Source organism: Fundulus heteroclitus, chromosome 12, assembly GCF_011125445.2.
Source record: "Fundulus heteroclitus isolate FHET01 chromosome 12, MU-UCD_Fhet_4.1, whole genome shotgun sequence".
NCBI lineage: Eukaryota > Metazoa > Chordata > Actinopteri > Cyprinodontiformes > Fundulidae > Fundulus > Fundulus heteroclitus.
Window position 1 is genome coordinate 18,287,385 of NC_046372.1, and position 18,155 is coordinate 18,305,539.

The following is an 18,155-nucleotide window of genomic DNA, read 5'->3' on the forward strand; positions in this document are numbered from 1 at the left end:
CTGAAGAGCAGACAGACGCGTTGACACGTTGACCCGCTGCAGCGAAGAGGAGAGGACGAGGCAAAACAACCCGCTGCACTCTACCTGTTTTGATTCAGGACTTGGACAGTTCCCGAGCAAACAACTCCAGAGACTGCGTGTGTGTGTGTGCGTGTTTTCAGCAGTTTGTGGAGGGTCGGTCTCATGAGGAATTAAACATCATACCTTCTTTTCAGAATTTTTAAAGAAATAGCTGAGATGCAGTCACCATTTTCACTGAAACTCGACCTCAGTGGTCCTTCTCGGACCCTGGCATCAGAAGAAAGCACCACCAGCACCACCGGCTTCCTGAAGCTGGGAGAGAAGCAGCTCTTTGAGAAGTTTTGGAAAGGGACTTTCAAGGCTGTGGCCACCCCCAGACCGGGGAGTGTCATTGTGGCGAGCATCACCGCCCATCGGAGAGTGACTGGGTAAGTTCTCTGAAATCGTCTCCGATCTCGTTAAGCTTCTGGATTTTAGAAAGAAACTCAATCAGCAAATAGTTGTTTGGTCCTCAAGGGTATCGGGGTGTTTAACTGTAAACAAAAGGCAAGAAAAGAAAATAAAAAAATAGAAATGATACATTTTAAAACGTGATTTTTACAAACCTTTTTATATTTCAAGGACAAGGAATAAAATGAAAATAGATAAATGTGATCAAATAATTCAACACTGTACAGAACAAGCTACAAATTTTATAAAGACGAGACATTAGTTAGAGAATAAATAGTTTTCTGTTGGCGGGGGGTTACTACCTCTCACTGTGGAGCTGGAGGTGTTTTTTTGTTTGTTTTTACTGCATTTTCTGATTTGTAATATATTTTTTCTCTATTTTGTGCACTATAACATACATTCCCTTTAAAATTTACATTCAACAGGTATATATGCTTGCTGAAATGTGAATATGGTCATGTATTATTTCAAATATATCATCTTTGCATTATGTATTTGCACAAATATAATACTGCAAAGGACTAATTGGAACACAATGTTTTTTTTTTTTTGCTAAATCTAATCCAAGGTGTGAATGCCTATAATAAATTTTGCTTGTTGCATGGAGACTCTGCAGTATTTGCTCACCCCTGATGCAGATGATAGCGCCAAAAGATCGTAAAGTTTACATAGAGAGTTGGAAAAAGGGAAATCTAACCTTTTTGTTCATGTTGGATGAGAATGGACTTGAATGCTTTGCTTTGTTTGAATGAGACTGTGGCTCAATGAGAAGTGAAGCTGTTTTGCAACTGGAAAGATGTCGGTTTGATTCCAACATCTTCCTGTCACATATCGATGTGGCCCGAATCAAGGCATCTCACCCTGAGTTGTGTACCAAACTAGGCATTGTGGTGTAGTAGATGCTTGTGTTTGAGAGAGTGGCAGGATGAATGTGGTGTAGTGTACAATTGCTTTTAATAATCAGTTTGACCAGAAAAGCGCTATTTAGACTCAGAAAAGGCAATCAGTCCAGAATCTAGAGTGATGTTTAAAGTTTGAACTCATCTCAGCTTTTAATGTTTCACACAGTAGGCATCTTCATAATTTTTTCCCCCGTACTCTTCGTTGGCATACACCCTGAACACAGATATCTGTCGCCTTTAAAGGTCACGTGACAGCGTCTTCCTGCCTCTAATGTCAGGCCCGTCCCTTCTCCTGTATGTGTCACGGCGTTGGCGAAGCCGCTGTCGAAGGAGCAAGCCCTCACGTGTTTGCTGCGACACTTTTTTCCATCCATCTGTCCAAAGGTTAGCTGTAGTACGGCTCCCCTTTGGGGTGGAGCGAGTGCGAACATTTCAAACCCTTTTCTCTGCCAGCCCTCCTGTTTCGGACCCCCTTTTCGTGTCCGCATGATCAGCCATCATCTGCTGCTCTGACAGCTTTACCTATTTTGTCAGAAACTGCTCTGTTGCTTCTTTAATGCCTGATTTGCCATCTATGACAGCTGTTGCTCTCAGTGCTGGACTGCTCTGTACATGCATTAGTGCATAAAAAGAGACTCTATCCATATGTTTTACATGAATGTTAAAATATTTGAACACTTTCACTCATATATATATATATATATATATATATATATATATATATATATATATATATATATATATATATATATATATATATATATGCATAGTAAGTGCCTGCCTGGTTGGCCTTTGAATGGTTTTGACACCCTCTATCAACTTTCCCTTATGTGAAATTAGCTATGTTAATGAGGATTAGAATGGCCCATTTCATCTGACATCGGCACAGGCAGTGGAAAGGCACAGTGAACCAAATAATGGGTCTTTAATAGCTTCTGTTACCGCATGAGCATACCGCTGCACATGGCTTGGTTAGAAAAGATTTTTATTAGCTTTCTGAATTAGAGTTAAAAAGACAATTTATTCTTAGAATATGACTGGATGTGCTTTTATGTGTCAGCCATCCAATCAAATCAAATGGGCGCAGATCATTAACTTTTGCCAGGCACAGTTTTCGGTCTATTTTAGGAAATCTGCAAAAAATAAATAAATAAATAAAAAGAGAGAGAGAGATAATGTGCACGGGGCCACAAAGAAAAAGAAAGAAAGCAAAGTAATGTGGCCCGTGACCGTGAACTGAGCAGCCTATTTTCTAATAGCCCCGAGGTTCTGGAGCCGGGCCATACTGTCTCATCAACTTTAGCCTCTCTTGGAAGAAATCTCTCCTCCAGTTGCTTTCGTCCCACCGCTGTTTCTGTCTGGGCGACAGTGACGATGATGGCGGCGTGGCGGGCAAGAGCAAACATCCCCAGAAAGCACATAAGACGTCGCTAACTTGCCTGGACAGCTCGTAAAAGACAAGAGGAGTGTCCCTGTGGTCCAACATGTCTCCGCGTGCCCGGGGAAAGAGAGGCAGAGGGACCTCTGGGTGATGCGGATCATAAATAATGAGTTAAAAAAAAAATAAAAACAACAGAGTATCGAGGCAGGGAGAGGCTCGTGCGTCCTGCCTCCCTCCCCGCTGCATTGTTGATTTTTGCCCAGGCAGAGAGAGCGACTGGGGAATGCTTAGACAATCAGAATGCATGGCCTTAGGCTCGCTTCTCTACTTCTATCTCTCCAAGAGGAAACATTATTATTCACCGTGGATAACTGGGGACGGGGGGGGGGGGGATGACGAGCAAATGCATTGAAAGGGAGAGGGCATTATGTACAACAAGCAGGGATGGAAAGAAAAGAGAAGCAGACAGAGAAAAAAGCCACAGGGAGATGCTCCATGTTCAATCAGTACGAGTCCTTTTCTCTCAGCGCTGTCCTCGCTTCTCCTTTCCGCTCTGCTCCTTTTCTCAGTCTCCCTGTGCTCCTGAAATGAAACGCTGGAGGGACCCCATGGCCACAGTGGACTAATTAGAGTTTGCTGTCATTCCCCATGCCCCCCCCTTTCCCCTCCCTTTCCACATTTGACTCCCTCAGAGAAGCGGAGAAGTTTGCTGGATTTGTGCAGCAGTTTGAGCTCGATCTCCTTCATGGAGGCTCCTCGTCCAGATCGCAATAGAGGACTTCAAGTGCGTCCATTTGGGTTCATCACACCCGTCTGCGTTGGAGATGTTTTCCAGCAGCCGACTGTGTGTTAAATGAAGGCTTTCAGTGGATATATGTATGGCGAGAGAGCGTGCGGCTGCTTCAGTGGTGGGGTTTTGTCCAACTCTGTGGCAGATGGCAGGCAAGAGTGTCTGCGAAAAGGAAGCGGTGGGGTGTATGCGAGCGTGGTTAGGGGGCTGGATTCAGGCCTCTTCCCTCAGCAGATGCTACTTTAATGAGGGAGAGGGGGAGAAGTGGTTGGAGGGGCTTGTCGAATGACAGCACCAGAGGGAGGATTGCAGCAGGCCGGATGGAAAAAACGGGAACGCTTTGGAAGGGTTTGCGAAGCGATCCAGCTGCAGTCTCACCATTGACTACAAGTTCTGAATACTGCTGAAGTAATTATCGTTTGGTGAGATACACAGGGTACACTTTCCAAAAATCATAATTAGGATTAAGGATGAAGTTTATTACATAAAAAAACATCTATTTTTAACCATTAGAAATTATTCCAAAATCAGTTCCTCTCAAGAAGATTTCCTTAAATGTTCTTATGACAATCTCTATAAACATCATTTTACAGCCCGTAATCTCCATTGTATTGCTTTTGGTGTTTCTTTGACACTTAAAACTTTATTTACCAGCATAAGGAAAATAATTTTGTTTCATGCAGTTTGATTTATTATGAAACTGCCTTGTTTTTCCCCGTTGGGCTTGCCTGGCTAACACTGTACACATCTCAGCATGAGCTTTGGTTGTGACCATGGATGGCTGTGATGAATGAAACTTTAACAAAAACTATTATTTCATGCTGAAAGCAGGAGGCTGAACAATTCAACGAGACACAGGGGCAGCCCGGATCTTCAGATTGTAGTAGGACAGGGACATGTTTGGCTGAAAGTTAGATGGCCTGTTTGCACCATTTAATTTTAGAACAAATTTCAAGATGTATACATTTTGTTGTCGTGAAGTAAAAAACAAATAAGACAAAATGAGCTCAACAAATATTGCCACCGGGAGTTTTGCCCATTCCTCAAGGTTAATCTGCTCCAGCTCCTCCATTTTGGGTGGAGCTGCTTATGAACAGCAATCTGCAGTCACAGGTTTTCAGTTGAAGTCTTGAAGACCTTCCAACACATTTAAATGTTTCCCCTGAACCACTCAAGGGTTGCTTTGGCAGTTTGCTTCGGGTCGTTGAGCTGAACCTCCGTCCCAGTCTCAAATTACATGCTGACTGACACTGGTTCTGCTCAAGATTATCCCAGTATTCTGCGCCATCCATCTTTCTCCCAAATTTCACCTGTTTCCCAGTCCTGGTCAGTAAAAAAAGAAAAATCCCCACGGCATGATGCAACCACCACCATGTTTCACTGTGGGGGTGGTTTTCTGTGGGAAATGGATGGTTTAGATGGTTTACGCCAGACATGGTGTCTTCCTTGGTGACCCAAAAGTTACATTTACTCTCATCTGTCCCAGTCCCAGTTGTTTCCAGACCGACTACAAGTACGAGTACTCTAGTTTAGATACTTGCTGATTATTTAAATAGGTAATTATAGATCACAAATAATTTAACAATATCACTGACCACTGAAAACAACTGACCATCTAGGCCGATGAATTTAGTTAGAGCTTCAGTTATCTTCTCTCCTTCTTTGTGTTTTGGAGGATCAGCAAACAACCTCTTGGTGTATAGAGTGGTATCTAGCCTTTGAGTGTCAGCATAGCCCAGCCCAGGAGGAAAATTAGTATCAGTTCAGAGTATCAGGTTGCTTTTACAAGTACAAGCATAAGTACTTGGCGCTGGTATGGGAATCGGGACACCACTACATCTGACCAGTGGACCTTCCTACTGTACATTTGTGGAGTAGCCAATGTGCCTTTTGGCAAACTAAAAAGCCTGCATTATAATTTTTAACACTAAGTAACAGCTTTTTATTTTTTTGGGGGGTGGGGGACTCTTCCATAGAGCCCAGCTCCATGGAGTGCACATCTTATCTTTGATTAATGCCCTCCTTGTCCAGTCTGTGACTTTTGGTAGGCAGCCCTCTCTCATTTGATGATGAATTGGTGGTGCAGCAAAGATTTGGATATTTTTTATAACCTTACCCTGACTTGTGTTGACTTGTTTGGAGAGCTCCTTGGTCTTCATGAAGTGATGCGTCTTGCTTGGTGGTGCTGCAGCCTCTGAGGCCTTTCAGAAAAGGTGTGTCTAAACCGACAGATCATATGACGCACACAGGTGGACTTCCTTTCACTAATTGTATGACTTCACAGTAATGCCTGCACTACAACTTTTGAGAGACTTTATAGCAAGCTAATTTCCCTAATTTTTCATGTTTTTCTAATTTCACTTTACCAATTTAGACTATTTTGAACAGGTCCATCACATAAAATAATATAAAAAAAAACATAAGAATTACATGTTGAGATGTTACAAAATAAGTAAAGGCTGAGGGAGGGGAATACTTTTGCAAGGCACTGTTGTCTACAAAAGTTTTTCTGCTTGCAGATAGCTATTCTAATGTGATTAACTTGTCCGCAGGATTAACCGGTGAAGCTCAGCCATTTAAAGCCGTCATGGATCTTAGATGAAAGTTTTCTCTTTAAAAATTATCTCTTTAAAAGTTTTTTTCCCTGAGGGCTTCTTTCTGTTATATTCCTGAGCTCCCTCTTCCTGCTCACAGGTTAATGTGTTGACGTTTTATCTCCTTTCTCAACAAGAATGCATTGTTCTCCGAAGAAATAGCAAGTCTTATGACTTATGTAGCACGAAAGCTGAAACACGCTTACAAGCGAATGTAGGAAAAACGTTCTAGGAGCGAGGATAAATGAGTACAAGATGGCAAGTCTGAAAACATTAAGCAGAAGCAGTCAGAGCTCCTCCTGAGAAGAAGCATCTCTGCCTTTCTAAATCTCCCTGTGAGAATGACAAACATGATTTAGTGGCGAATGAGGGGTCTGTCTGTCTAACGCTCCTCTCCGGTTGTTCTTCCCCTCTCTTCATCGCTTAGTATTTCTACCCAACTTTTCTCCCTCCCTGTGTATTATTCTGGATGAGATGAACAATGATTGACTGCGGGAAATTTCCAACTAAAGAGCAGGAGATGATGCCAGCTCCCTGGGCAGGGATTGGAAGTGGATTCATTTCTGTATGTTATGCTGATTTCCCAATCCACTACAGTCCCACCACTGTTGCTGCCTTAATGCTCGATACAGCGCTCATGTTTATTTTACAGCTTTTTCATTCTGTATATAGAGAACAACACAAAGGTAGGGTGGAGCACATGGGCAATACTTTGATTTCAGTAGATAACAATTATTACAATTAGGTGATTTTGCAAATTGGCAGCCAAGTTGCTATTAAATACAATTTAGAAATACAAGTTAACCTAACCTTCTTTGTTTTGGATAGCAAAAAGACACAGGAAAACAGCTTTACAGTTTATGCAATAGCAGCAATACTTCTTGGTGCCATTCAATTATGGCAGCATTTTCCATGGCTTAAAGATGTGCAATATTAAAGAAGGAGCATATTGTAGAGATGCAAGGAGGTTGCCTCCATTAACAAAAACTTTAAGATATGAAGAAGAATTTCTTAAAGGTATAGCGGACAATCTTTTTCGGCTTTGAGTTTTGTCTCTTCTGTTTATCTTGTTTTTTTTTTCCCCTCTTCTAGCTTCCTGTTTCAGTGTCCATTTAGTCCCAGCATAAATTCTAATAAAGCTTCTTGCATTAAATAAATCAGGTGGAGCACTACGGCGAAAGCGGTAAGGCTCCGCTTGTGAAAGTAAAATCTGTTGGGCTCTTTGTGGCATTAAGAAAACAATTCTTATTGCTACATTGTCAAACAATGCCAGAAAATGATATGAAGAAGTTTAACAAAAAAAGAAAACAAGAACGGAATCTGCAAAAACAAAAAAACAACATCCATGTTTAAATAAAAGTCGACATAACGGCAAAAATCATAGGCACCATTACAGTTCAGGATTTAAATCTAACTACCAACTACTATCAGTGAAACACAATAGACATAATAGACAAGCAAGGAAATATAAAACATAAAACTAAGTGCTTTGTGGATAAGATCACTTAAAGACCTCCTGATTTCAAGTTTTTAATTTGACTTTTTATGTCATTCTTCATGCAATAGAGCACTGAACGTTTTAAACATTTCATAAACTACAACACGTAAAACAAAGTGCTCTACATAACTAAAAAATACATAAAAATATATGTAAATGGAAATGTCTTGCTATAGTTTAAACACAGAAGGAATCATGAAATAAGTCTAACTCCCCAACATATCAACCACTCTAAGCACTCAACAAGAAACTTTCATCAGTGCTGCACATTACCAAAACATGACATTACTGAAGGATTCTGACTGATATCAAATCATATTGGACAGAAAAATGTATTATGTGTGTGCTTTAAGAATTATAATGATCATTTATTTGCTTAACTTTATATTTGTTTATATAATTTGTCCTAAATCTATAAAGTAGCACATCACTGAGGTTATCTGTTCTTGGATTAATGAATAGAAGCAGGAAAATCATGACTTTTTATCATTTGAACACATCCAGTAAGTGTTGCTTTCATAATATAGACTGTGGTGACAACTACCTGCAGAGGAAAATCACTCTAAATAAATTTAAAGATACACGTTAGTGATCCTGCTGCCTAGCAGATTTGTCTTTACCTCGACTCTTACCTCTTAAATAATTTCCCAAGAGATAAGACAAAACCATACTATAGAGTAATTTAATGTGATTTTTAAGAGATCCATAAGAGACGAATGTGTTACCTTTATCGTTAACGAACCCTGAAACTAATAGACAGAGCTGCAGCACCTTAAGAGCAGAATTACAAAGACATTCGCTGGCTCAGAATGACTATAATACATCACTGGAGGGGAGTTTGAATGAGGTATTGACGAACGCCAACAACTCAAAGATTACTTGAAAAAGTTATCATTCTGGCTGCTGGAGCTCGCGTTGACATTTCGAAATGTAAATCTAATCTCGGCTTCTGAAAGTTACTGGCTGGGAGAAATGAGTTTGGCTCAAATCACACACCGATTGATTCTGGCAGCCGTTATGCTGCTTTAGTGCTAACTTTGTTTAGCAAGACGAGTCCGATGCTTGAGTCCATTTAAGTGAAGATGATAAAAAAAATGAAAAATTAAATAGCCAACCCTTTTTTGGTGTGGGCAATCCTATTTGCGTTAGTTTTCAGATTTAGAAATTGGAAATGCTGTAAATCTAGTGGTTAAATGTCTTGGTTCTTTTTTTTCTTTTTAACCTCTGTAAAGCAATATATTACATTTGACTATATGAAAAGAGCTCTTTACGTAAAGATTGTTTGATGATTGATCTTTACAGGCAGTCTGTATATATATATATATATATATATATATATATATATATATATATATATATATATATATATATATATATATATATATAGATAGATAGATAGATAGATAGATAGATAGATAGATAGATAGATAGATAGATAGATAGATACAAAAGCTTCAGAGGGCAGCATAAAAACAGTTGTTATAAGTATGCAAAAAGTGTAAATAGTCCTTTAAAATTATTCAGTCAGTTTAATTCAGACTTACATTGACTGATAAATATGTGTTTTACATATTCTGCTGATGGTCTATTTAGGCCCCCAGTTTTCTAATAAAAAAAAATAAAATAAAATGGGACACATCAGGATAAAACTCAGTTTCTATTTTCATTAATACATCTTTCTGGGTGATAATTTAGCAAGACTATTTATATGTGCAGAACATCGGTAAAACATATCAACATATAGTGTGTGAATATTTCATATCGGTGCATATGTAGAGTGGCACATATTATGAGAGGGAGTTGCATTTCAGCACGATCATTCTTCCAGCAAATCAAAGCAGAGAGCTGAGTTTAAACCCTTACCTTCAAACATCAGCTCAAAGCTGCTGTGAAATTCTTCCTGAAGGAACACATTTTTTTCCTGCGTATGGTCCACCTCAGTATGCGAGGCAAACTGCACAACACGCAGCCTTCCATCTGCAGCTGGTGGCATGTGTGGGGTCTGTTATCCTCAACCCTACATTTTAATTTGGGATATTTTATGCAGTCCGCAGTATATATGTATTTTCAAGCTGATGGGATTCTATATGATCAGTGAATTTTAATGTATCAGGAGCTTTGAACCAATTATTGCTATTCATGAGTACTTTGTTCTACTAAATACTAAAAAGTGTAGTATGCCCCATGGTTGGCAAACATTTGAATTTCCTGGGTGTCCGAGGTTGTATCTCTCCCAATCACTGCTGGAGTTGGCGCCATCCCCTGCTCGACCCTGCAAGCATCAGTGTCAGTCCATCCAAGCATCTGTTTTGCTGGTTCGTCAGAACAATATTAAAGTTTTTGATTGGGATTTTAAAAGTAAACCTTGGCCTTAATGGCTCCCCTGAAAAGGACTATTGACAAGAGATATCTTCAACGGCTGATGGAGTTGAAAAACCTTTGCTTGGTGGAGTGGCACAATGTGGCCAAGTCAAGATGCTGATACACACCTAACAAAGACAACTAAATGCTCAAACTCGATCAAAGAGAACCTTTTATTTATTTATTTATTTATCTATTTACTGTCACATTTTCTCTTTAACACATGATCCTTACTTGTTTTTCAGTAAGGTTGTACAGGGAATATGTCACATTAAAACAATTTATCATGGTCAGAATTGTTCCCCATGACAAAAACCTGGCATTATAACAAGGGTGTGTAGCATGCTCTCCAGGGAATGATCCCACTGTTAGACAGGCTTTAAAGATGTGCTGAAGTCCATAAAATTGTTAATTTTTCTGGCAGATTTCAGCTTACAGTAGTTTTATAATTTGACTGATGTTATTAATGAATTAATTTACTAATGACTGCACAGTGGTGTAGATGGTAGCATTGTTTCATGCAGCTAGAAGGTCCTGGGTTCTTTCTGCATTAAGTTTGGATGTTCTCTCTCTGTATGCGTGGGTTCTCTCCAGGCACTTCCTCTTCCTCCCACGGTCCAAAAACATGACTGTTGGGTTAACTGGTCTCTCCACATTGCCTTTAGGTGTGAGTGTGCTCTCTTATTTATTTGTGTGTCTCTGTGTTGCCCTGTGATGAACTGGTGACCTCTGCAGGGTGTACCTCACCTCTCGTCCAATGTCCACTGGAGATAGGCAGCACTCCTTCCACAACCATACGATGATAAGCAGGCATAGACCATGGACGGATGCATGGATTTTACCTAACAAGTGTTATTTTGCTAAGCAAGGCAAAAATGTAGGCGTCGAGCCAATTGACTCGATGAAAGAGAAAAAAAGATCTACCTCCAGGAGAAAGAATAGGAAAATGGTTTTATTTGAATTTCTATGTATAGATTAAACTTTTTTTTTGTAAGAGATGGAAAAATCTTTTATGCAGACAAAGATCAAGTTTTTTTTTTGTCCATAATAACTTCATCTGTTTGTAGCAACAGATTCAGGTATGTTTGTAATATTGCAGTTTTATGGATCTGCACCAGCTGCACTCACTTTGTGTTAAAATGTGGCTCACTGACATTTAAAAAGACTCGTGACATTTACCTCAATTAACATACTAAATTGAGCTGATGGATCACAATATGAATGTGCGTGTGTGCATGTGTGTGTGTGTGTGGGTGTGTGTGTGCATGTGAGTGTGTGTGTGTGTGTGTGTGTCCTCTTGTTAATTTGTTGAGTGCAGACTCCACCAAAATAATTAGAACAAAGTGAAACAGAAAAAAGAGGGATCATGATCAAAGTGTGAGCTTTTCTGATATTTTTCATGTGTAGTGAGTGAAATATTTTGTGTTATTTGATTAATATTTAAGGTTTTTGTTGTCAGTTTTACAAAAACTGTTACTGATTTCAAGAAAGTCCTTTAAAATTCACTAAACAAATGTTCTTGGTGTGGTTCTCCTTTTTTTTTTTTTTTTTTTTTTTTAAAAAAAAGACCAGACTAATCTGGTCTTGAAATAAAGTGAATATCAATGCATTAACTGCATTTAAACCTACAACGGGAATTTACATATTGACATATGACACATTTTGTGTTTACGCTTAAAATCCTATGGGTTGCAGTTAGTGTTGTGTCGTTCATTAGCGCTTCGTTCAAACGAACCAATCATTTGTGTCAACGGATTGAATCAAATCCCTTCAAGTTAGCTTGAAGTAACTCTAAATTTGCCAAACCAAACTAGTGGACGCACAGAGAAATGCTGCTTAGGAGGGATTCAACCAGGAAGTACTGTACCAGAAATAGCACTGATTCACTCTTGTGCAGCATGGATCAGTACGTGATTCGTTTGCGCTGACTGATTCGTGCAGTACTGTATGAATCAGATTCATTTGCACTGCGGCTGAGCCTGTTACTGCAAGAACAAATCACACTCCGATTCATGCCAATTGTGCCATTTCTAGTTTTATATTGGCGGACCATCTTATGTGCTAAAGTATATGTGAAAGGTTAATGCAGTGCACAGTCAGGAATGCCGCAGGAATATTGCTTACATCTGGCTTTGGTGAAGATATTGGTTTTGGTAAAATAACTATTTCTTTGCAGATCCATGTTTTTCTTCAGTCCAAATGGTCGCAATACTGGTAAAAAACATGAAAGACAGCTAAGAAAGGATGTTGTTTAGTCAAGATGAATGCATTTAACTGAATATCATATTCCTTTCCACAAATATAAAACCTCAGAGTTTTTGCCAAATGAGACTAAATCATATTCTATATAGGTACAGACATACACTATTAGATCATAACCTATTATAGATGATTGAGAACAGCTGAAAACCTGTTGACTGGAACAAAACGTGCAGAACTGAATCTCACAGGATGGCAGACAGGCACCGGCTAATTCTTGACGCTTTTATTTATAGTGTGCCTAAAAGAAGGCTCATTGATTACCACCTGGATGATGTTCACAAAGCAGAGATTTGCAAGATAAAAATAAGGCATTAGATGGCTTTCAGCCTAACTGCTTGTCACCTTTTGAAACAGCAGGAGGAACAACAAACGTAAATGGGATATGTGTGAAAATTTGCCCTCTCACTGAAAATATACACATATTGAAAATAGAATGACTTTTTTTTCCATTTAGGGTTTTATCGCTTTCAATTTAAAAAAAATATAGCTCAGTATAATATGGTTGAATGTAGTTTTGGAGTCAGTCTGCTTTTCTCTACTTGCTGCTCTTACAATATGAATCATGAAAATTACAGAGTGCCTTTTGAATGTTTAAAGCAATGTGATTAGACCACTTGCTGTTCCTCCCGGTTAAAGCTATTGTAATATTTTGACTAGTTGACGTGTTGATTAGTTCTTCTTGATTACCTTTTTTAAATGAAGTGATTATCAAGTTCAATCCTGCTGCTCAGCTTAGCCATATATGAATCCTAATGTACTCCACAAAAAGAAATAGTGGCTAAGCTGGCTTTTAACTAGAAAATGGGACTACATTTCCCTATAATGGTAAAGCTGTTAGCATCATTTAGACAATTATTATTTTAGCCTTTTTTATCTTGAAAATATTTAAATGTACTCTCTTATTTCACCTTGTTTTGCTGCTTATTCAAGCTTAAATCTTCTGCCCAGAATGCTGATGGTAAAGTTAGAAAAATACCTACAAAGAGCAGCACAGCCAATATTACTTTGTGTATGATTTGATAACCTTAAACTCCAGTTTTCTTTCTCGTCTGTTGATTAAATCAATAGTTTTAGGCTCACCTTCTTAGCCAAAACTTAAAAATCACCAAAAACTGAGGTAATTTAAGTCGTTTAATGTAGATAATGTGACTCATACAATTATCAAATTTAAACGGCAACATTAAATTTATTGTGTACATTTCAGAATCAGCATTTTGAATAAGTAGATGGTTTTAGGCTTAGATTTGGGTTATTTTTTTTTCACGATTTCCGGTGTTTGGGTTTTGGTTTTCTTTTGTGTTCATGTTGTTATCATTCTCCTGTTGTTTATTATGTCCTTCCGGTCTTGACAAATTCTGTTGGTAGTTTTTCGCATTCTGTTCTTTGTACATTTGGATTTCTTTTCTCTCACACCAGGTTATCCTTTCTCCTGGGTTGACAGATCCTTTTGTGTCTCCGCTCGGTTCTATTTGTGTTACCCCTCATTCACACAAACTCCGTTCCATCAAAAATAAAAAGCCATTCTAGTCAACGGGGTATTTCCTGTTGACTTTTTATAGCCTTATGCAACGCTCAGAGTCTAAAGTCATCATCTTTGGTCAGAAAACCTTTGATCGCTGAAACCGCGTTCCCCAAGTCCTCCATTTGCAGGTCTTTCAGCCGTGCCAATGCATCCACTGCGCAGTAATACACATGAGTGTATTTGACTGTTTACGGCGATTAAAGTAATTGCCGCACACCATTGTCACAATAACCGGTTAATCTGTGGAACACACCACCCTGTTGATCACAGGGGAGCGAAATGCGATGGTAGCAAACCCAGATGAAATGAGATTTTACCTGCTTTATAGGCATTATTTTATTTATTTATTTGAACGGTGCTCATGTGTAGTCATGTGTCCCCAGAGCAAGCACGAATAACAGCGGATTTGAATGCTTGTGATGAAGTCGATCTATGATTCAAATCTGATATGGAGTGGAATTGAACATCTGAGAGGAATCGTCATGCAGTTCGGCCCCATTTTGTGGCTTTATAAATTAGACCCGAGTTCTTCTTGTGTTTCTGTAAGTTATTATTATTAAATACTTTCAATACTCATTTATCCACCTTCCACTCTGTGATTTGGTCCCTCGCCCAACCCACACTCCTTGACTGTTTGTTCAAATGATCAAAGCACAGAAGCAGGCCACTGATATTCTGTGTGGCGCAGCAGGCACAAAGGATCTAGAGTTAAAAGAAACCCTATTAAAGCCATAATTGTCTAATAATTAGATGGTAGATTTTTTTTCTTTGTTGTAGTAGTTGTTGTTTTGATGGCTGCCAGCTCTGCTTGGATTCATTAGTTCTCTCCAGGTGTATTCACCGTTTACTTACCAGGTTATTGTTCAGATTGTTTCTGAGATTCTACTATGCTTTATCAATAGAAAAACAGATTTTTCTTTGTTGTTTTATTATTATTTTTTTATTTAAAAGAGGATTGTGAATTGGCTTTGCCATAGTCCTGACTTGGATCCAATGAAGACCCTGTATGGGGAGATAAAGATTAGGATGACAACAAGACGGTCTCTAAAACCTGGAAGACACGAACCCCATCACAAAAGAGAAATGGTCAAGTTTGTCAGCGATTACAGGAGACATTTGATTGATTGGTCTAAAAGACAATAAAAGCTTTTTCATCTAATATTGAAAATGTATAACTAATGTTGAACATAACATTAATTAGAGAAACAATTATTTTTAAAAATTAAACCCCAAGCACATTCACCTATTCTTTTTCGAGAAATACCTGTGCCATTTGCCATCTGAAACAAACTTCTTGCTTTAAGGTAACTTTAAACCTGATGGTGCTATTTATAGATGTTATAGGCTGTTTAGAAATGTATATATATATATATATATATATATATATATATATATATATATATATATATATATATATATATATATATATATATATATATATATAGGAAATAAAGTTTATAGATTAATTAGTCTAACTATTGTATTAAGGACATTACTTTAAGTATATTCAAGATTGTATATTGCAATTCCTATATAGGATGAGTTGAATAGAAATAAGGTTTATCAAGCTTTGACTTTCTGCTAATCCTTTTTGGGCAAGGCATGGTAAAAAAATGAAATGTATTTTTATTTCTATACTAGTACAAAATCTAGGGAAATTTAGATTTTTTTTATTTATTTATGCATGTTATATATTGAAATGCTGCTTGTGATTTTTTTTTTTAAACTGTTGGAAGGCTTGTTTATTTCATATTACATGGTGGTACATTTCTAAAACAAATTCCAAATACAAAGCAGCAGTGCTCAGTATGTGGGTTCCTCTGAAAAAAACTCACTGAATCCTCTTGGCCGAATGTCATGTTTGACAGACAAACATTCTTATTTTCGGCATTCAGAAAGTGAGTTTAAGAAAATAAACTGTATCAATAATTATTTTTCCTTTGAAGTGCTTTTAAATTGTTAAAATTTGTTTAAAACTGTGATCAAATTGAGTGAAACAAAACCTTTTTATAATATCTGTTGTGGCTGCTTTTTTCACATTCAGCTCGCATGAGCAGTTACAGTAAAATGACAGAAACGCCATATTAGGTAAAAATGTATCTTTACCCCATGCAGTGCAACAAAAATCATATAAGAAGCCTAATGAGCTTCAAGTTTTGTTCTTTTTGTAGAGACTGTCAGCAATGTTTGTCAATCTTTTTTTTTTTCATTTTTTCTTTTTTTTTACCAATTTTGCTTCTTCTTCCTCACTGCTCCGCTGGAGCAGTCATGGTATTCATTATTTAAATGGAAACTTATCAAAGTCAACTCCTCATCACTTAAATTAAATCATTTCAAGGCTGAGTGACTCTCACGTCTCTGCCTTCTCCTCCATTTTTCATTTTCGCTTCTTGGCCATCCTTATTTCAGGAAGACGATCTGCCGTTCATTTAAAATTACCACCATTTGCATAACTGATGCCAGCGCAAGGGAACGCACTGTAAATTCAATCGAGGGTGGTAGCACAGGAATCTATTAACCTGGTTTCATTTGTCTCTGCTTCCTTCTCACCTTTGCTGTCACCGCTTCTTGAGACAAAATGTCAAACTATATATATATATATATATATATATATATAAATATATATAAATATATATATATATATATATATATATATATATATATATATATATATATATATATATATATATATATATATAAAGATCCTGGACATGAACATCTGGTGAAAAACCGCATTGCTTCAAAATCTTTTGAATTTTTCTGTTTCGTTGCAACAGAAGAGTTGATTGGATTAGAATCTTATATAACTGTTTTTCAGATGGAAGTTATCCTGATTGCAAATGATGATAAATAACAGCATCTCCCATTTTGGGGGCAAAAGTAACATCTTCCAACTTGTTTAATTGCTCTTGAAAAGATTTTGTTGTACATCATAAGCACACAGTATACTAGACTGTGGGGATGTTGTCAAAGTAAATCATTAAATTAAAACCTGCAGATGTGAATGACTTTACTGTAGTAAAGCAAAGGTTTTGCTTTATTGTTTTTTTTCCCCAAGTTAAGTGTAGATATTCTGACACCAGAGAGATGTATCTGGTCTTCTTAAAATACAGAAACGGCTTGAGAATAAAACATTTTTAAAGTCTAATTCAAAACATTTAGAGCTGAACATTTTACATGCACTATAACTTTTATCAACTACTTTGAATTAATAAGATTTAATACCTGCACAGCTAAAGAAATATAAATATGAGTTTATGTTCAAAGAAACCTAGTAGAAACAAGGTAATGTCTGTTAATGTCAAATACCTGAATGATTTAAACAGGAGATGCTTTTATTTTGAAGAACAGTCAAGGCTGTAGTAGAAATAGATGATGTCAACATGACAGTCATTTGCAAACACTGTGATAATTTAAGGGCAACATTAACTACTTACTGTCTTACTTCCCCTCTACACGATGAAAAGATTGCTAATGAGACTCAAGTCCCACACATGGAGTCCAGGATGTGTCTTTAGAGCATAACACCAAGTCAAAACTGAAGGGTTTATTATGCGACTGGAGTCAAAGTTGATAATCACCATGAAAAAATGATAATGTCAGTGTTAGTCATAGTTGGAACATTTGAAATAGGCTGAGAAAAAAAAAAAGAAATAGGCTGAGACTAAATTAATCACAACAGCATGAACACATTGTAAAATTATTTCAGTTTTGCCAAATTTGTGAAACTACAGTACCAAAAAATCAGTTTGGACAAGCTGACCTATAGAACTAGAGAACCCAAAACTAGAAACCCATCATGGCTTATTAACAGTAGTGTGGTGTTTATTTTTTTATTGACTTTGCCAGTTTCCCAGAGTACAAATTGCTTCATGAGAGAGAAAGAGCTGTAAGACAGTAATGAGTCAGGAGTCAAGCTAATGAGCTTGCTAAGTGAAAGCTAACTCAAAGTGAGCCAGTTGGGCTAGCTTGGGGAGCTGTCCGCCTCCTGAGTCACCGTGGTCGATGACATAACACCGAGGAGAAAATGTCAGCACAGAAAAAAAAAAACAGAAAGCTTTTGGAAGTCTCCAACTCTGGCATGTATGCATGTCACTTGTGACGCTTTTATCAGGATAAAATAAGCCAAACAGCATTTTCTGACCATTTAGCCATGTACAGTCGACGCTCCTTCCCCTGACGAAGTGGCTATGGTGCCCGGAGCAAAAATCTTGTTGGAGTTTGTGAATTTAACCAAATAATTTGGACGCTCAAATGCAACCAAGATTGACTCTGAATGAAGATCAATGTTGACAACACGTACTTTATCATCATTCCATATTTGACATTATTATATACAAAAATAAAACTTTTTTCTATTATACAGATTGGTCA

General features: G+C 37.7%; 1 protein-coding gene across 1 annotated transcript in view; it reads left to right on the top strand.

The window, feature by feature from the left end:
- Positions 1–219: 219 nt before the first annotated feature.
- Positions 220–18,155, top strand: part of srrm4 (serine/arginine repetitive matrix 4) — a 94,808-nt gene continuing 76,872 nt past the window's right edge. Inside the window, exon 1 of the mRNA XM_036144121.1 lies at positions 220–449. Coding sequence (XP_036000014.1) covers positions 238–449 — 212 coding nt within the window. The 5' untranslated portion in view covers positions 220–237. The remainder of the gene's footprint in view (positions 450–18,155) is intronic.